The sequence below is a fragment of the Balearica regulorum genome, chromosome 3 (genome assembly GCF_011004875.1).
Source record: "Balearica regulorum gibbericeps isolate bBalReg1 chromosome 3, bBalReg1.pri, whole genome shotgun sequence".
Classification (NCBI taxonomy): Eukaryota; Metazoa; Chordata; class Aves; order Gruiformes; family Gruidae; genus Balearica; species Balearica regulorum.
In genome coordinates, this window is record NC_046186.1 from 117,282,411 (window position 1) to 117,303,237 (window position 20,827).

The 20,827-nt window shown below is 39.4% G+C and overlaps 1 protein-coding gene and 1 long non-coding RNA gene across 3 annotated transcripts in view; one reads left to right on the forward strand and one right to left on the reverse strand.

Annotated features, from left to right (window-relative positions):
• C1D (C1D nuclear receptor corepressor) lies at positions 1-14,735 on the reverse strand. Its single transcript, XM_075749752.1, has 5 exons — positions 14,594-14,735; positions 5,421-5,564; positions 4,003-4,069; positions 3,473-3,528; positions 1-549 (listed from the first exon to the last, which is right to left on the reverse strand). The coding sequence occupies exons 2-5, from the start codon at positions 5,562-5,564 to the stop codon at positions 373-375; spliced, it is 444 nt and encodes a 147-aa protein (XP_075605867.1). The 5' UTR covers positions 14,594-14,735; the 3' UTR covers positions 1-372.
• The window catches only part of LOC142601166 (uncharacterized), an 18,247-nt gene continuing 12,121 nt past the window's right edge, over positions 14,702-20,827 (forward strand). Inside the window, exons 1-2 of one of the 2 annotated variants that reach the window (XR_012834798.1) lie at positions 14,702-14,785; positions 18,738-18,847. This is a non-coding gene — a long non-coding RNA (uncharacterized LOC142601166). The remainder of the gene's footprint in view (positions 14,786-18,737; positions 18,848-20,827) is intronic. The other variant, XR_012834799.1, reaches the window with a different exon arrangement.

Consider the following 20,827-nt stretch of genomic DNA (forward strand, 5'->3'; position numbering starts at 1 on the left):
TGGATAGCATGGTTTTAGACTTTTTAATAGGACATATAAAAAAGTATCAGTCATTCAGCAGTAAAAAAAAAATTGAATTCTTAGGCATTATGAGCAAAACATCACTAGTATCTATTATTAGCAAGTGTATGTCAGGTCATTATCATTTGAATAATGAAACATTACTTCTCTTGCATGAAATGGCACTTTCAGATACACATCTAATGCAATCTCCTCAGTGACAAGTGTTCTGGACAAAATACAATCCTGTAAAATTCTTAAGTATAACTTAATCAAGATGTTGCTATACAGCACCTCTGCAAGATGCATACAGTATGCAAAACACATTTAGACATAAGTTCTAAGTTTCTCAATATAAGGAGAAACAAAAATTTAGTCCATCTTTCTCTTTTTTCCTTTAACAGGAGTTTTGGAGGTATGTTCATTTTCAGCATTTGGTTCCCAGAGTGCATTTCTTACAAATCTAGAAGCAGCTCCTTTATCGAGTTTGGATGCCTTTTTCTTGTCTGCTATTTCTTTGACCCTGTTCATGTATGTTCTTATTCTTTCCTGGGGGGAAAAAGAGAGTATATTTCACACCATTTTCCCAAGATTGCTGCTAAAATAAAATCAATGAGTAGAAGCCCTCCACACTGTACATTTCTATAACTATAATACCCAGAAAAATAGCATCATTTAAATATATATACACCAGGCTCTTTGCAAACTGGGGGCTTCCCCTTTAGCAGATTTTCCATCGCAGGTACCTACCATACTTGCATGACATTGCATGACATCAACCGTCATAGGAACATGAAGTCCTACAGAGATGAAGACTCTGCATCTAATTTACAGTGAGACAAGAATTTTCTCGCAAGCAAAGTTAGAAAACAAAATACTGAACTCAATTTGGAGTTTGGCCTACATAAAGATGGCAATATAATATTTAGATATTTGACATATTTATAGATAAATTATACTGACTACTGTCTACAAAAAGAAAAAAGAAAAAAAAGAAGGAAAAAAAAGAGAAAAAAGAAAATTCAGCATGTCCAAGCAAAGCCAAAAAGCATCTTACACAAAATCAAGGATGTTACAAGTATTACACATATGATTACAGAGAAGTCATGAGGTTAAGATCCTGAAGTGGTCAAGGGAGCTTATCAGTGAACCTATTTAAGAGAGTCTGATGAATTTCCAGCTGTACCAGAAGTTCCTTTTATGGCCATAAATAACAAAAAAAAGCCTGTTTCTACTGCCGTTCCATAAAGCAAGGGGATACTTTCTTGCCATCTTAGCCTATCATAGTCATTTGGTGTCTATAGAGATTTTTTTTGAACAAAGCATGGCTTGGATTCAGCTGCACCTAAGTATACCCTCGCTATGAGATATAAATGAGATATAACAATCTCATTTATGTGCCTACTCATTCTCATCTACTTCTGCAATCAATAAAGAAAATTACTTTAGGAGGGTAACTAAACCCTTCTAAGATAGGAATCACCCTCTGTTAAGTGCCTGCTTCTCTACGCTGAGTAGCGCAGGTACTTACAGTAATTCTGTACAATACGTAAGTTTGGTTGATAGATTTCACGTCTACATATTTAGCCTAATATGGCCTTTAACTCTAGGGCCCTTAGGTGTTACTATAATACAAACAACAGTAACATATATATACACATAGATATATAGTGCTGTACCTAATACCCGAATGATAAATGTGGATTAACAGAACATTTATGGATACTGCTAACTAAATAAATGTTGGTATTGTGTAATCGACACATTTCTCACACAGCCATTGACAGCTTTTGGAATCTAGAATAAAATTTACAAGACCACTACAGGACTGATTTTCAATTCTTCAGTGACCATTATAAGAAACTGATGTATCAAAAAGTTGGCCACTCTTTCCGTATCAAAAACATAGCTTTAATGAGGACAGCTTTACAGGGTCTGAAGTCATGATAGACTGTAGTATTTCTTTGGTGACTGAGATGGCTAATGAGAACAGATGGCAAACCTACATGTATCAACATGGGAAAAAGGAGCTGACAAATGTCAATGTGACAAAAGAAATGAACTCTGATAGCTTCAATGTGAGTTTTATTAATGCAGTTTGAATCCCCATGTATTCCCTGTATGTACACATGGAGAACAATTCTAAAAACAAAACAATCATGACAGAAAGTCTTTTTCTTATTCATGTGGAAAGGGAATAAAAAATCACAATGCTCTTGGAAGGAAGGAGGGAATGTGTATTCATTCACCTTGATATTTGGAATAGAGAACTGGATAAGAATCTAGCCTACGATAATTTACCCGTTTTTCAGAGTTAAAACGACTGGCAATTGTGAAGTAAAATACCAGCATAAAATATCCACAGCAGAAGAGATAAAATTTATTTTTTAGTATCGCTAAATTAACACAATATTCAGACACTATATAATATAGGAGGAACAAGAAACTGACTGAAAGCTCATGAAATATTAACTGATCCATTTTTTAATACGATACAGTCTAGACTACTGAAAACCCCACAAAATTAAAAATAGAAATATTCTTGTTATTCGGGCTAGCTTTCCACATTTTTCAATCCTATCTTCCGTTCTGCTGGTTGTATAAGGATTACATTTAAGCTAAGTATTTTACAATTGCCCAGATTTAATATTTTCATTTATACAGGAATTAAAATGGGTAGCTACAAGTTTTGATTTCTATTTTTTCTTCAGGCTAAATGATTTGATTTTTTAAGTCAGCAGAATTTTCAAGATAGCCGGCCTTCTATACTGTAGTCATGCATCTAAATGGAATATAAAGACAAACCTAAAAGATTTATTATAGGTTGTAAATATGTCACTAATGCAGAATTACTGGACAATACACATACAACTGGTGCCAAAAAAGCTTTTAGCTTTGTTGCTGAACTGGATTCTTTACTGCTGAGAAAATGAATTAATGGAGGACTTGGAAGGGGGAGGGGGGCTCTTTCCCGTCTTCGCTACTAAATCAACCACACTATACTTTTAGAGTCATACAAAAGTAAGAAAAGGCAGCCTTAGAGATTAACATGATTCCAAGTATTTATAAGAAAAAAATTCCATACTGGAAGTTATAAATTATTGTCAGACATGTAACATTTTTCCATTTAACAGATACAAGTGAAAAGCTGCTCTGTTCAGAATCCAATTCTCAAACAAAGGTGGAGAAAAGAAAAGATAAGATGACACCATTCATCTTCTTTTCTAATTTCAGCAGACTCTACAACTTTGCTTTAAACAGTATTGTTTGGAACTAAAAATATGACTTTCTTAATTTAGAGAGCCCAGCAGGGCATATGAACAGTTATATAACACCATGTAGCATATGTGTGCTATTATGGCAACATACTGATTTTAAACATAGATATAAACATATTTTTTTTTTACTTCTGTATGAGTTAACTGTTCTGGGCAAGTAAGATACTGCAGTGCATGCAGTGCAAGAATCTTACCAGTTCTTGTTTCACTGGATGTTCCTTTGGATTGATTCCCTGAGTAGCCAAGTATACTACAAGAAAAAAAACATTTTTTTTTTTTTTTTAAACTGAAGGCTGTGATGACTGAGGACCCAGTCAATCAGTCACATAGGAAAACTGTAGTTTCTACATAAAACCATTAATAATAATTGGAGTTAACTGTATTGTTACGTATCTGACAAACTATTATCATCAAATATTGCAGCTTAAAAAAACCCACCCAAAACTAACATGGTTAAACTTTCTGTCCTGAAAAGGACAGAAAAGGTTGTCACAAAAGAACAGAACGAAACATCCTCATGCACATACAAAGTCAGCTTTTGTAAATATCAATTTGGAGTTTCAACATCATTTATCCTACGGATGGCAATAATTTGGGTCCTCAGGATAATTAGAAGTTTCTAATTATTTGGCTATGAAATATGATTATTTAATGTTTGTAGCTGTCTAGAAGGTGTTCAAATGGCAATCACGAATACTACTTCTTCCTCCTACCACGTACTTACCCCAGAACATTGAATTTAACGTGTACACCGAAACCAAATCCAGCTTTGCTTGCTCAAGAGGCTCTAACTAGAATGAAAAAAACCACCAGGTTTGCACATTTTAAAGCAAGATCTGCACAGATTTTAGTAAAATGCACATTTTATAATTGTGAATGTATTCATAAAAAAAAATACACACTGACTGAGCACATTTTTGCACTGCAAGTTCCCTGGGACCATGTCTATGCCTATTTCCATGCCAGCACAGAACCATTCTCCCCTCTGCAAGGATTCATGTCATTTTCCCAGTCCGATGTTAAAAGCCACTGGCTCATACAGCCAAAAGCACAAAAATCTCTTGACACGTAGCTCTTAGACTACTGTTCCCATAGTCAGAAATAAGTCCCTATTTTTCCACAGAAACTTAATTCAAAATAGTTGTTGCTATCAATGGAAGAAAAAAAAATATCTTATGATTACAGAAGCTCAAATGTGAATATAGTATGCTACAGACAATCAATGAACATTAACAGTACACATGGTAGACTGTGTTCAACGCATGCTGTAATACTTAGGGCTGTAAAGCAAAGGAAGAATAAAGGTAATGAGGGTTTTTTTCCTCCACTGTCAAAGTCAATTTATTATTTGAGTCCTATAGGATTTCCAGAAGCTCTGATAACATCATTGTACAGCTCACTAGTTCTAACATGGATACTGTCAAAAGATCAGTGTTGTCAAGACTGTTTTCTTCATAATTTATTTGTGTTAGAAATCCTCAGAGTATAAAGAAGTTCCCTCATGTGCTGGCTTTTTCTTGCCCTGAAGAAAGAAATTACATGTTAGGCTTTAAATGTTAAAAGATAAAGAGGCTTGTATGAAGTCTTCAGGCAGTACCTTGCTCTGTCTTTATGCCCTGAAAAAACCCACCATTTTATAGACTTGTGCTTACAACATAGCTAGAGGAGACAGCTCAGTTTTTCAAGCACTAGGTTCTGCAAGTCTAGACTTCTAGAATCAGATCAGTTCTTACTGCTGTCAATTCACCTTCACATCCTTCTGGGTATACCAAGTTCTATTAAGTTTGTTATGAAAAAGGTCTCAGACAAAAACGTGAATGACCTCTCTGTTACGAGAGAGCAGTCAGTGTGCACTTGAAGGAAGGTCAGAAATAAGCTAGAATGGCCTCTACCTAAATGACTCACTGGTAGTATCACCACTTTTCAGCTTGGAAGAGCATATATTTCATCGTTTTGTTTGCAAGGCCATCTGGATATCTCAGAAATTAAGAACTTCAAATATTAGGTATCAGGGGTAGGAAGTGTCATATTTGTTATTTCACTGTGCAGTGGCTAGCCTACCAGACCCTTTTATTTCAGTTCAGGTTCCCAGGTATTCTTCTATTAATAACAAAAAGTTTGTCAAAAGGAAGAGTTTTTTACCTTTTGGAGAAGGTCACTCCTGGAAACTGACATCATTGTCTTCAGCATCTCATCTACAGAACCAAGAGATTTTTCAAATGCTGCAAGATAATCATGAATTTCAGTGGGGTATTCTTCTGCATTAACACCTTCTGACAATTCCATCTGCAAAGAGGAAACAAAACTAATAATCCTTTTCATTAAGTCCCTACAGAGTCAAAAACCTATTTTACAATACAAGGCATTAGCATTCATTCATTAAACATCAGGAGAAACACCTACTTCTGAAGACTTCTAGCAGGTAATGTCAATAGCGACACAGTTAAAGGCCCTATAATTTGAGGGTATCTCCTAACTGCTGTGCAAAATGGCATGAAGGAGCGTTACAGATGACATGACTGTAGTACCTATTCTTTAACAGTCCCAAAGCAGTATTTAGCTTTTATGGTCTATGATAGAAAGTAATTATTTGCTTGTTTAAAAGAAGTGCTCTATAAATCACAGTATATAAACAGCTATACCAAGCAAGAGGCAGGACACTAAAAACACCAAAAAAACTACCCACAAAAAAACAAACATGGTGATATGGCTTCGGCCTGTCTTAGCAACAGACATTACTTCAGCTTTAAAGTGGTTATGCAGCACCAGTTATGTCAGGGTCAGTTACATCTTCCAATGCTAAATTTAGGAGTTGGTCCAAGAAATTCTTCTTGTGAACCCTGTATCCAGTTTTCTGAATTCTCTATGGGGTATTATAATCTGCAATATAACTCTACCCGTAACAAAGCTGAGCTGATTTGCGGATTTCAGAATACTCTGGAAATCTTGTAGACGCATCTATATGCGCAGCAACCGTGAGATAAGCAAAGATGTGAAAAATCCCAAAGCGCTCCTTTTTTGATCCCAGCATTCATGGTAACATGGCATGGCTACTGCCAAGCCATCTGGCTGCTGGCTTACAATCGGTATCTTTAAATTCCTCTCAACCCATAAATCATATTCTCTTGGGGAGTTAATGTTACTTAAAGCTATGTTACTTTCTACAACTTCTACCGATTGAGCAACAATTTTTTGAACATTATAAGGAAAGAAGAGGAAGAAATACATCATTTTCCTGCCCATTTGGTGAGCTTCATCAAGAACAGTGGGAGCACCTGGATCACTGCAGTCCTTCCTACTTGGAAGCAGTGTGATAATCCCACTACCCAGCTGCTGAGTACAGAGGGTGGGAACATAAGTTGGAGAAACTGTGCTTTGAAAATTTCAACTATGAACATTAAACCACACAGTGCAAACAGCAAGGAAACAGCAAACAGCTGTCACATCACTGGAGTTTGTTTTAGATAAAGATTTGATCTTTCCCTTTTTCTTCCAAGAGCATGGTATGTGTGAGCAAGGTTTCTTTTTCTTTATATTGTCTCCTGGAAGTCAAACATGAGGAAGATTGGGAGTTAAAACAGTGTGGAGCTATTCAAGCTTGTCTGCAACTCCAGTTTTTAACCACACCAGCGTGATTCCAGAAATATGATCCGCCAGTTAACAAGCCCAGTTTCACTGATGTGGTTCACATAGTTTAGAATTATAATCCTACTCAGCTGCATGACTTTTCATCCTGGTCAGAGCTGTTTTTCAGATTGAGTACAGAATTTCAATGCTAACCATGATATGTTGAAGGTCCCCTCCCTACCCCAGCATGTAACTCACACGTGTAAATACTGTTTCAGTCAGCTAGAGCAGACCCAAGCAAGAAAGCTGAGCTGGACCTACAAGATGCTGCCCACAGAAAGGCAAAACACTAATACAATTATTCCTGCCATTTACAGTAGTATTGTTTGTGTTTTGTTCTGTGCTGGCTACCTGCATTATAATCACCCTTGTTAGGTTGATTAAAAGAATCCAGAAACAATGTTTGTTAACTTTGTCATATAATACAGCAAAAAAACCACTCAAAGCTCCAGAAGAAACTAGATTTTCCCAGCTGTTAATACAGTTAAGCCTGGTTAGGAGGTGTCTGTCATTACACATTTACACATACAGGGAGAGAGGTGTAATCCAATCCAACCATTATCTACAGAGCTAACCATCACTGCAATACTTTATCTACTATGGTCTTAATTTGATGGACATGCATGAACATAGTGATAAATTCCAATTTTTCTCTCTCCCTTTATCAGTGCATCCAGCACCAGCAACTGCAGGGGAAAAAAAACCCGCCGCCACCAAACTCCTGTAACAGGACGTGTTATCAATCAAAACTAACTTGAGCTATTTTACCGCAGTTGCAAGGATAAACAGTCACTAGAGCATATACGATATTCTTTCCAATATCCCAAGCTAGACCTAAAGAGTGAGACAGAGAAAGAATAGGAAGATTGAAGGAAAGGTAACAGATATGGTCCAAAATATATTTTTCTCCAATTCCTGTCTCATGAGCCAGAAAGAATAAAGTTTGCCCTCGTATCACGAAGTATTTATTTGACACTGTCAATTAGCAATGAAACGGGGAAAAAAACGGGAAAAAATCAGCCTTCAATGGAACAAGGCTGCACATTAGCCCATGTACAGTACCCTTCATTGATAAATCAGCTTCTTCTGCCCGGGGTGGGGAAAGAATTTGTTGAACTTGTGTTTTCTGTTAATCTCAACAGGAACTAGCAAGTTCCTACTCCTGCTGCGCAGGGACCTCTCTTCATTGGACTCTTGTTGCAGCATTACTAATCTCTAAGCAGGGTATGTTACAGTGTTGGCACATGCCAACAGTACAGCAGCAGTCAACAGCCTAAAATAGTTTTGATAACATTAAATCAACAAGAACAAACTTACACTACATTAGAAAAACACGTACACCCGGAAACCCCACAAAATCGTTTCTGCCAAAATCAACACACAGACTGCACAGTCACACCTGCAGAATGACAAAGCCAAGGATGGAAGAAACTTAAGAATACATCAGCGACACTGTAAACATACCTAAAGGTTACACTGCCCTCAATAGTTACGTTTCAGTTACTAAACTACAAGCAAGATTTTCCTTGAGTTTTACAAGTGTTTCTCTATGTATTTTGAACAAGTAGAAATTTAATTTGGATCCTGAAGTTGATGTTTACTACACAGGTTTTCTCTGTTGGATTTGCTGACTTTCAACCAAATTTTATTTGGCACAGAGATTCCACTTAAAAAAAATTATGGACAGTACGAGCCTTCATATAAGAGAAATTACGAAAATACTTGCTGGGTAAGCACGAAAATAACGGGGAAGTCTAAGAGAAGTAAGAATAAGGCAGCATTTTCATTATCAAGTAATAATACTTATGATGCAGAACACATAACTGTGGTTGTGTGCATGATAATAAGACTTTATAAGATCTTTAAGAATGCAAAGGAAAGTTCACAACCCATAAACATAAAATAGAAGAGAAATGGCCTACTTTGACTAAGGACACTGAGGCAAACAAATAGTGATGAAAAATGCGGCATGACTTCATAATATCAATTTACCAGAAGCAACTTTCCCTTTTAACCCTGAGCTCAAAAACTGCCATGTAGTTTTTGGGAGAACAGCATAAAAGAAAAATATATTTGAGGAAGAAAAGCACTTTAAATCCCAAAAGTAAACCATTTTCAAGGGAAAACGTATTCATTGCATTTAAGTGTGATCAAAAATTGTGTTACAAAATGAGTTTCCACAGGTGCGAAATTTCTGAATATTCTGAAGTTTCTGAATAAATTATCATTTATTCAGAGGCATGACTACATTTATAAGCTTCTACTTAGAAAACAAGGAACACCTCTCTCCAGTCAACACAGTATAAATCAGAGCAGGTAATACACTCAACCTGCAAAAGGGAAAGGAGGAAAATATCAGACATTAGGAACCACAGAAAAGACACAAATATGAAAAGGAGAAAGCAAGAGAAAATGTCATCTTCTGCAGACTCTATAAAAAAAGACTAAACGGCTGTCAATCAAAAGCAGCTTTCCATAGTGCTAATATGACTATTGATCTAAGATTCAACTGAGTTAAATGCTGTATTAAGGAAGTTTAAATAAAAACAAACAAAATACAGATGATGGTGCACAACAGAACTAGCAAAATCATCCATCTTCACATTTATCTTTCAGGAGAATGAAGAACACTGCAGACACCTTTCAAGAAAAGCACACCCATGACTAACATACAAAGGTAGGAAAAGAAAAAGGGGAAACCAGACGATTTGCAGGTGGCTTTTATGAATAATCTTTGAATATATCTGGTGTTTTAACCCAAGGCTTAGAAAGTAATTGCCAGCTGGCTTAAAAAACAAAACCAAACCTCCCTTCCTGCCCACCCCCACAGCAAAACTCTATCTGTCATACTAAAAGATATAAACTCTAATTAAGCCCTGGGTACCTCTATGAGAGATTTTGCTGAAGATGCATGTTGAATGTAATGGAAGCCACAAGCATACAGCAACGTGGCAATAGGAAACTCCAAAAGAATTAAAAAACGCTCAGTGTTAGTGTCATGCATAAGGTTTTCAACTGGAATTAAAACTGCCAAGTTGAGGAATAAAATGGTGCATTTGAAATATTTTGTAACACGCAAACAGAAGACACAAAACTAATTTAGCATCCTTCATTCTGCTTAATATTCCAACTCCCTTCACACTTCGTGTTAATTCTTACCTATTTCTTAAGCACTAGAAGGCCTTGTCTTCATACTGAGCTCAGATCTTTTATTTTTTCAGATTATTCATCTAACAAAATTCAGGTTAGACTTCTGTTGCATGGATATTTGCAAGTTACATAAAGAAAACCAAAACAAACTCAAAACCTTTTGGTCAGGGCATAGAAAAACATTTCCAAATTCCAAACAAATGCATTAGCAGTATCAGTATGACAAATCATCTCTCTTGGCTCCTAAAAACTGACACTGTCTTCCCTCTCATGAGTTCTGATTCACAACCCACAATGAATGTAGCTGATATGCAAGTGCAGCAGAGATGTCCCTTCTGCTCTAATACTGCAGTTCACTGCTGTGGCTGTAGGACAACAGAGGAACAAGGAACAAGCATCTTAAATTTAAAGCTACCAGAGATCATGACTAAGTTCTTTGATCACAAACCTCTTTTGGGCAGAGAAATCCACTTTATTCCATGTTTGCAAAGCTCTAATAGGCTCTAATCTATGACAGAGCCTCCTCAGCATTATTGCTGCACAATAAATAATTAGTTGCCTGCTAGTCATCACTGTGTCCACAGATCTGTTTTACTACTAATGCCTTTCAATCCAGCTTGGGGCAGCTGGAGAGCACATCTAGTACAATTAGTCAGAGCGCTCTTGCAACGCCAACTCACAATCTTGTTTGCAAGAAAGATTTCCATTGCAAAAGCAATTAAGCCTACCATGAAATACCAAGTATGCACCAACAGGCTTATCTTGATCCTCTTAAAAATATCCCAACTCAAACCATGGTAGCTACCCAATGCACAGTTTGCACTATATTACAAATGGGCAACAGCCGAGCAATCATTTTTAACTCTGCCGTCAAAGCTAGGCTAGTCAGCATCTCAGTGTGCACCGAAGAACCCTACAAAATTGCTCACAGCCACTGGGCTCTTGCTGATACCACTGAGATAAAGTGTCTTCAGCCTCTAGAGGATTTTCAAGGTTTATTCTGATCTGTCTTAAAAGAAGATTAAAATTTAAAAGGAAATAATATTTTTGAGGCTCACTTACACTTTAGCCTACGGGAGATATATCACATTAGAAAACAGGTATCTCATCTTGGCTTAAACAACCCACATTCACTGCAACCCCATCTATATCCACACAAACCAACTGATGTAAACCTTCAACTCAATCTGCATGATTCTTAAAACATTTTTATTCTCTGTAATCAGCTGTCCTAGATTCCACATCTTTGATGACACAGTTGTCTCCTCTTCTGAACAAATACAATATACCCTGGCTCTTGTTCAGCTCCAACCTGTCAGTACACCCATCTTTAAGTACAATGATAAAACCAGCTTTTTTTCAGGTATGTTCGGAACACTTCTTAGTGAGAGGTTTTCATAAAAGCTCTCACACTCAGATTATGCTACCACAGCTCAGTTCAAGACTGGAGCTTTAAAGTGATGTTAAATTTGTACATCAAAACTGTTTTTTAAAACATATACTTTTGGTTGCACTGAATCTAGCAAGAACCTCTTGTGCAGCAAAATACTATCTCCTTGCATGAAACAGTTACACATCATAAGAGTGGATGAAACTCTCTGTATTCCAGTGGGTTTTTGTTCATGACAGCAATCAATACTGAATACTTCTGTCCTACCAAATCTGCAGCAAACAAGAAATAACCTGCCTCCAGTCTATAGCCCCTGTATGCTCTAAACCATGGAGTTTACTGCCTCTTCTGAAATTTGCTGCCGCTCTCCACTGGTATCAATCAGCACTGTGAATACCCAGAATTAAAGCCAAGGAGTTTTTTAAATCCTTTTAAACTGCTGATGTCCTTTGTTTCCCTTAGACACTAGTTCCACAATGTGTGAAAAAGTGCTTCCTTTTATCAATTTCCTGTATTTGTACTTCATGCAGTACCTTTCTGTGCTGTTTTTCTGCTCTATTTTTGGCTGTTCATTATTGACTGTGCTAACAAGACTCTGTTCAACTATTAGAAGCATATTTACTCATTTTTTGGTTGAACATAGCACAGTAACTGTGGGGTGTTGTGTTCTAAGCATCACTCTTATTGATGCAGGAGAAAAAAAATGGGAAAATCTTTTCTACCTCTCCCCTAAATAGAATTTAAGAGCTGATAACGTGACAAAAAGGAGACCAACTACTATCAGCAAAGAAAGGGGATGTGTAAAATTACAGAAGTGAGCGAGTAATAAGGAAAAGTCGTTTGGGCACATGGAATTTTCACAGGGATTGAAACAGATAAAAAAAAAAACAAAACATTGTAGGATGGAGAACAGAGATGCACCCTGGCCTGGCACAGGAAGAAAAGGCATGGCAGTAACCACAGCCTGATACGGAAGGGAGAACAAAGAACCAGGAGAATAGAGGAAGCTGGGAAGAAGGAACCCAAGCAACTTCCCAGCACAGAAAAATGGAGCTTATACAGAACAGCATGCATGGGGAACATTGCCTGTGTGAAGAGGTAACTGTGGTGTGTGTCCTGAGGCTCAGCAGAATACCTCATAGCAAGCATTCTTGAAGAATGGAGAAAAGCAAATAGTTACAGTAAACAAAGAGAGCTCAAAGGTAATAAAGTCTGCAACCTCAAAACTTTCATAGTCTGTTATCACATCCCCCTTGGCGTCATCTCTAAAGTTAACAATATCAAGCTTCACTCTCATCGTTACCCCTCAATTAGTCACCTTTATTTCTTCTTTCTGTGCTGCCTTACCCAGCACCGGTTCTGCAACATCTACCTGGAGATGTATCAACAAGCACCATTCCAGTGCGCTGTTTAGTTATTTAAAGGAATTGATGTTTTTCTCAGTTCACCATTCCATATACATCCTACAATTTTCTGCTGCTGCCATTAAAAACAAGCAAAACAATCTTTACTAAATGCTGGCAGTTCATATGAAAAGCAGACCAAATGTGCACAGATGAAGAATTGATTCTAAAAATCTTAAACCACTTCAAAGAGAAATATGCTTATCGGAAAGATCTGTGTGATTTCTGCACTGCATTTCTCATAGAAAGCCTAAGAATTCTAACAATCACTTCCAAGTTTCTCATGTTCTGGGGTACAGCCTTGTGTTAAGTGCTGTCTGATTTCTTTAGCAAGGGTCATACTGCTACAGCATTAGCAATATCCAAGTATTTTAGATTGGAAGTGCTCTTCTATATTTTTAAAACCCAAGAAATGTGCCAGATACCTTTCAATTATAATCTATTTTACAGTCAAGTCTTTCCATTTTTGTCTCAAAAATGAGGCCTTTAATTAGCATAATCTGAAGTTTAATTTGCAAGTCAAAGTCCCTGCTAAATTGCTAACAGTAACTAAGCTTGCAGTCAGACCACTGTGACAAAGCATAAGGAAGGGGACATCTTTGCCTTTGCAGCAATATGAGAACCGTAATCAGATCTATTTTACTACAAAGTACTTGAGGTTAATAATTTTAAGTCTCACCTGTCCTTCCATCAAGGGAAAAAGCGTGCTGCAGAACTATTTTAACCATGGCCTGTACATGCAAACTGTATCTTCTCTTTGAAACCCATGCTTTTCTTATAACAATTACCAAGTTCTCAAGGCTCTTTCAGTTGCAACACTATTTTACTGACTTTTACCATCCTCAAGGCATGACTCCAGCTGAAAAGCCTACAGTCCATATTCCCTTTCTCATGGGTAACTAAACAAGTCATACATTAAACTGTGTTTACGCTCACTGACAAAATCAGTACCACACGCAACTTGACCCTCAGTTCTGGGAGGTTATGAAAGAGCGTCCACGCACTAGGGACAATGACAGCAGAACAACTTGGACCATTTAACATTGCCTTACAGCTCCCCTGGAAGCCTAGTTTATCTCTTAGGCCCCACACAGGTTCCGTGATGGCACGCACACCAGGTGAAGCGGATACACCTGCAAACCGAGGCTTTCCCAACGGTTTATAACCAAAATCTGCTGTTCTAACATCTCTTTGTGAAAGATGAGGCACCCCTGCAATCCTTTAGAGTCATGGTGTAACAGGATTTTAGCATCTGACCCGACTTTCCAAATGTGTTTGGTCACAATATTTCCCAAAGGGACTGGATGTACCCTTGAAGACTCAACACAGGACTGCTGCTTACAGCACGCTGCCAGGGTTTAACACAAATCTTTTTTGCCAACCTCACCTCCGCATCTCTTCTCGGCAGACTGAAAACCTACAAGGTCGAAATAACCCACTTGCTAACAGCCCTCCGAGGCCCCGACTCCCGGCAACACACCTCCCTCTTTTCAAACGCCTCTGAAAAATCCTAAAACCACACGAAGAGATCCGATTGCGTTTCTAACTCCTACCCCAACGACGGGCCTTCGTCACTCATGCCCACCACCACCCCCGCCAGCTGGCTGTGCGAGGCCCCGAGCCGCACCACCCAGCGGGGCGGCAGGGGGGACAGAGGGCAGGCCCACCTCGGGGAGGAGGGAAACGCCGGTGCAGCCCCACGCGCGGGGTGACAACAAGAGAGAGGCGGGAGGAGCCGCTCTTACCTCCGGGCAGGCGGCCTAACCCCACGCGCCGCGCGTGGGGCGGGGGAGAGCGACGAGGGGGTGGAGCCTCCTCCGGCGCGCAGCAGTGACGTTAATGTCAGGGCCGTTGCCACACGCGAGTTCGGCGTGGGGCGGCACGGGATAACCGGGGGGGGGGGGGGGGGGGGGGCGCTGCGTGCCGCGTCCCGACAGGTAACCGCTTCTTGTAGGCTCACGCGCCCTTCCCCGTGCTGCCGGCGTTCACCGCGTGTAGCCGGAATGCCGGTGACGTGCTAGTTACAGTGACGACAGCCATTTCCGTCCGTAACGAAAAGAACGGGGCCGCGCACTTAGGGCAGAAAACGTGCTTTTCAGCAGCCGCCTCGTTTAGGTGGAGGAAGTGAACGGCCGGCATGTCTCCGGCTGTTCCCGGACATTTCCGGTTGCTGCCTGGAAAAGGGAGGCACAAACTGGTTTTAGAGATGGTCCCTCAATGCCAGAGATCCCTTGTTTACGTGGAGGCGTCCCAGGGGGAGGGCATCGGTTCCCGACAGGTTGCACATCTGCACATCCTCGAATGAGGGTTGGTTTCTAACAACGTTTTTGGTTGTAATTTCCACTGTGTTTCTCCTCAAGATTTCAGCAAATAAATGTGGGTTCAAAATGGCAGTGGATTAATATTTCTCCACTGCAAGAGCTTGCTGACAGGAAGATTATGCAAACACATCTGTGGCTCCCAGAGGCAAGGTCTGCATTTTACAGATTTACATTCTGATAAATAGTAAACCAGAAGTCAGTATCCACATCAAAAGTATTGGCATTACTAGCCAGAGACCTCTTTTGTCTCCTTTCTGTTCACAATCTCATGTCTTACTGTAACTAAAGTCTGCAGCCTATACCCTCCAAGGCAGATTAAGATAGGATCACTGGAATCCTTCAGTGCGGTTGAAGAGGGCCTGTTCTCCACTATAGGTTACGCAGGAGTGTATGTGGCTGATTATGTCATGGCTGGTTGCCTGAAGGGAATGTGCTGAGCTTGCTTACTCAGCGTCAGGGTTTCTAGAGGGAAACAGGTCCAGTCTGAAGAAGGACAGAGTCAAGGCTGGGGAAAGTGGAAGAGTGGATTCACAAGGGGAACAGGACTAGACGTTTGGGGTCTTATCTAGCTTCAGTACATTTCTCTGTGCCTTCAATGTAATTTAAAGTATTGCAAAACTGAGCTTCCTTTTAGTAAGTTGGTTTACATCTAAGTGCTATAATATGTCTATTCTAATTAAATCAGTATGAACTGCAAATGAGAGTCAGTCTCCCTACTCCCAGTTGAAAGCATATCTAAAGATCTTCAGATGGAGTAGTTACTTGTTTACATCTTGTCATCTCCTTTTCCTCCAGGACATTTAGAGGTTTAGGTTTTCAGTTTCAACCAAAAATGGCAGCAAAAGCAATACAAATGGGTTTTTTATAACAGAGTATTTATGAAAGCAGCAAACACAGTGATTCTTTAAGAGCCTTTCAGCTGTATGTGGGACACACATACAGATAGTGGAACCACTGGGGTAGGGAATGGTATCCCTACTGTCTGCTAATGTTTTAGTGTAATAATACAATGTTTCACTGAATTTTTTATAACCATGTCTTACTTTAAAAAAACACAGTCTTAATTATTTTATATCTTGTTCATTTTTACTTGTAGAACTACAGAATTATTCACTGTAGGTAAAATGGAATTTAATAGAGATCTTTTTAAAAAAAAATCAGAAATGCAACAGTCTGAAGGGTAGCGGAGAAATAGCAAGACCTGTACGCCTAAATAAAATAATATTTTGCACTTCCAGTGCACCAGATGTCTACAAGGACCTCAGAACACTTGACATGTGTTTAGTTCATTCTTACCTCAGTAGTCACATGCCACAGGTTGGGAAATACAGAGGGGTAGCTTGAGTGATAGGCTGATTTACCAAACATTAGGTAGGAAGTTTCTGCCAGAGTCTTATTTCCTAAACCAAATATTTTGTTTCAATTACAAGATCAAAGGAAAATGCAGCACATGCTGATCGATGTTCAGATTCAGCCAACTCTGTAAAAGATTGTAACCCCACATACAGCATTAATGCACTACAGGTTGGAGTCAGAGTATTTCATGATCATACAGTGTGGCTCTCTGTCTCCTTCTAGTGGTTTACGTTTGTTACAGATTTGCTACTGGCTCCAAACTACTGCAGATTTATACTTTTGTTCAGCTAACTGGAATTCCTATACTGGGTGCCGTAGGTCTTGGAATTTCTTGAGGCAGTTCACTTAGAGGTTTACTAGGTATACAAGCATTCATTTTCTGCTTAAAATGGCTCTGTTGCTTGTTCAATTTCAAGAGCAGAGAGCAAGGAGTGAAGGATTTACATTTATCCCAGCCAAAATCTGATTGACGTACAGCTGATACATAGAATCATAAAATGGTTTGGGTTGGAAGGGGCCTCAAAGATCATCTAGTTCCAACGCCTCTGCCATGGGATTGTTGCAATTGTTGGAACAATTAAATTGTTTTATGCTGGTTCCACTCTGAAAATATATTATGATCTCATATATGAATTTCTATACAAAAATCTATCCAAGAAAAGCTATACTGCCATCCGGTACTTAATGGAAGGCATTTCATTTCAGAGGCCTATGAATTATTATTGATTTTTCTCTATCATTCTCAAAACAGCAGAAAACAATCCTGAATATTTTCTCCAAAGTAGTCAAAGTGACAGGCATCTTTAACATAATTACTCATTTATGATGATGTATCTTGTTCATTGTACATACTATATATTGACTCCTGCAGAGTCAATGTCCTTTGCAGAGCAGACATGGAGGCCAAATCTTGTAGTCTTGACCTCACTGGAAATGCTATGCTTACAGCCTGGGTCACACAAAGCACCACAGCCTGACATACAGACCAGCTGGCAACTCCAACTCCCTGAAACAATGCCACTGAAAAAGCTTTTGGAGATGCTCATATGGAAGACAAGATAAATTAAAAAATAGCCTAGATTCTTCTGCTGTGAATCTGGTGTGAGTACAAAGAAGGATGTTAGAAGCTACTTGTAACACAAGGGTTAATATATCATCGGCAGGATAAAAATACAGACACTAAAACCAGACCAAAACCGAAAGGTGGTTGTAACAGCCATCTATGGTCATCCTAAGGGAGAACATAAAGCAATAGAATTGCTTTGTCTGGAAGTTCAGCTTCTTCTGACACTAAATACTCTTTGGCCTTTTAATGTGAGTCATTATGAGAGCAGCAGAGATACTTCATTAAATAATTCAGCCTTTCTAAGTAGACATTTTTATCAGGTGCCCACCATAAGACCTTTCTAGCAATTACTGGAAAGTCAGTACATCCACACACAGAGAACATTCCCTTTTATTCAGTCAGTCTCTGTCTTAAACCTCTAGGCATTCAGCAGCCATGTTGAAAACGCTAAACCTATGCAGATTTAAATGAGATTAAATCAGTGAGAATGCAGCTACGCTATGTTAAAACTAAACTGACAAATTTTGTGTTACCTCTGGCCAGTCTGTAGCTTCAGTTTAAAACATGTTTGTCTAAACTTGTGCAACATCATAGAATCATAAAATCATAGAATATCCTGAGTTGGGAGGGACCCATAAGAATCATTGAGCCCAACTCCTGGCTCCACACAGGACCAGCCAAATCAGAGCATATGACTGAGAGCGTTATCCAGACACTTCTTGAACTCAGTCAAGCTCGGTGCTGTGACCACTTCCCTGGGGAGCCTGTTCTAGTGCCTGACCACCTTCTCAGTGAAGAACCTTTTCCTGATATCCAACCTAACCCTCCCCTGTCACAGCTTCATTCTATTCCCTCAGTCTGCACCTGGGTAACCTGAGCTGCAGACCATTTCACAACAGTTCCTGGTTCAGCATTTTTAAAGTCAAGTTATGGCCAAAGTAATTAAAAAGCAGAGTATGATATGGCACCTTTTAAAATCCCAGGTCGGAGCAAGCAGACCAGTTTGGGAGGTGTTAGTATGCATAGTTCGCTTGTGTCTGAAGGGCCTCAGCTGCATTGGGCATTTCTGGGATAGGCATTTTGTGATTGAGAGGCCTGTTTCCTTGCAATCTATTCTAATGAATTTGCAATCTGATGTGTGGGCAGACCAGCAAGTACCAGAAGAGGGTGTAGCAGGAGTAAACTGAAGCGTGAATATCCATCTGCTCACCAGTACCTGCCTGCCTACGTTGCACTTGCCATTCAGTGGAAGAAGGGTGAGTACCTGATGTTTCTTCTGGCATATCAAAAGACAAATACTTGCAAAAGGACAGTTAGAGGCAGCTGGCTGGCTCAGTGGCATATTTATGGTAACTTATGTGTCTGCCTGTATTCTACAGAGACCAGATATATGCAGGGAGTGGGGAGGCAGGGTAGGAATAGAGAGTTTGCAGTGATTTACTGCAAGGCGGATGGTGAGTCCAGGAAGAGAGCCCAAGACAGCTGGCTGCCTGGTTTGTGCACCAGCCACTAGATAGGGTAAGAAGGGGGATAGTCTTGAGATTAACCCACAGATGTCTCACATCTTCAGGAGCTATAAAACTTCCAAAAAATTTCCGTGTTTTGTTACAGTTTGCTGGACTTGGGAACAGCATATGTGGGAGCCCAAGCCCAGGTGAACTTAGACTCACCTTTCAGTTAAAATGCTCTGGAAATGTCTTTTTTTCTGCACTCAAATTAAATTAGGATGACTTTAAGCCTACTAAACACAGACTCTTTTCCCTTTTCAAAACATAACATTTCTAATCAAAATACAGATGTAAAAGTACATGGAAAGAAGGAAACTGAGCTTGATGTAGCTTTGTTTTAGGGAGGAAAAATAATTCAATAAGACTAGCTTAAAGCCCGTGATTAAAGCTTTTTTAACATAACAGATAGGGAGGATGAGATCTACACTGAGATAAAGATAGTTAGTACAGATCAAAAGAGCTTGTGTTCATGCCAGCTAGATTAAATGACAGGATGTGGTGAAGTGCTGGGTACCATATCTGGTTACTTTACATACAAAGCTTTATTCTCTGAATGTAGATGTATCTATTAGGTTATATGCATTTATACGTGGAAACTGTAGAAATAAATTGAAAGCTATCTACCATGTATAGAGTATTTGTTCTGATATTGTTCTAAGATTGCATTTCTTCCAATTAGTATGTGAAGCTGTAATTTTTTATAGCTGTCTTTCTCACTAACATTGTGGAAGTAAATTGTATTAGAAATTGAGGTTTATTTCTAAATGCATTAGCATTCCACCGTTCTCACTTGTTAGCTTCTGTGCATAAATTTAATAGAATAATATATTTCATACTCCAGCTTCATTTTAGCAGGAAGCCTGGGACAACTTTAGGAGTAAATTAAACTTAGGACCCAAATTGCAGTTGTCATTTTAAAGGGGCTTTTTACATTTATTTATCTGCACATGGCCCCTGAAGAGCCAGGGTACAGGACTGGAATGCTCTTTGGTCTAACCCAGTGTGGCTGCTCTTATGTTTCTCATACACTCTGCAACCACAAGATGTGGGAGGAAGGGAACGTGAATGTAAGGAAGGGAAAACACTGCCAGATATGAAGATGCCACGTGCCTGTGCCACTGCACACTTCTGCAAGGCAGCAGGAAGGGTCTGTCCCCCACATCTGCTGAACATGCTGCAAAGTACTGCTTGGTCGAGCTATGCCAGCAAGAAACATGAAGGATAGATTCTGTCATCTCTGCAGGAAGATTGATGACTCAGAAAATGAAAGGTTTAGCATGGGATGCAACTGAACAGATTTCATTAGCTGCACCTACCTTGTATTGTTATTTTTCATTGTTGCTGCAGCACTGCCAAGAAACCAGAGCCTCACAGTGCTCCAGACTGGAAATACTCATAAGAAGATTGTCTCTGTCTCAGAAATCTTAAACAAAAGACAAAAGATGAAGAGAGCAGGAGCAAAAAGCCAGTGTCTTCTGCGGACAATGCTGTGCAACTGCAAGGGCAGGCTGTGCAGTGAGAAGCAGGTCCTCCCAAAAAGGCCAGCAAGGAATGGAAACCTTGTATGGCCAAGGCTAGAACTGGCCACATCACCAAGTCACCAAATAGCTCTGGCCAAGTTCCACAGAAATCCTGTCTGGTCTTTCCTCTGTGCTGCTGCAGGCAGTCCCATAGCTGTGCTTTACGCTGCACACAAAAGGATTCAGCTCTCAGCTCCTGCCTGAGTTA

Bases quoted from the DNA above. Each gene is read 5' to 3' on its own strand.
- C1D (XM_075749752.1), bottom strand. From the start codon at position 5,564: ATGGAATTGTCAGAAGGTGTTAATGCAGAAGAATACCCCACTGAAATT. The intron at 4,070-5,420 runs GTAAAAAACTCT...TTTTCATTCTAG, and splicing joins GGAGTGACCTTCTCCAAAAG to TTAGAGCCTCTTGAGCAAGC. The intron at 3,529-4,002 runs GTAAGTACGTGG...TTTTTCTTGTAG, and splicing joins GTTAAATTCAATGTTCTGGG to TATACTTGGCTACTCAGGGA.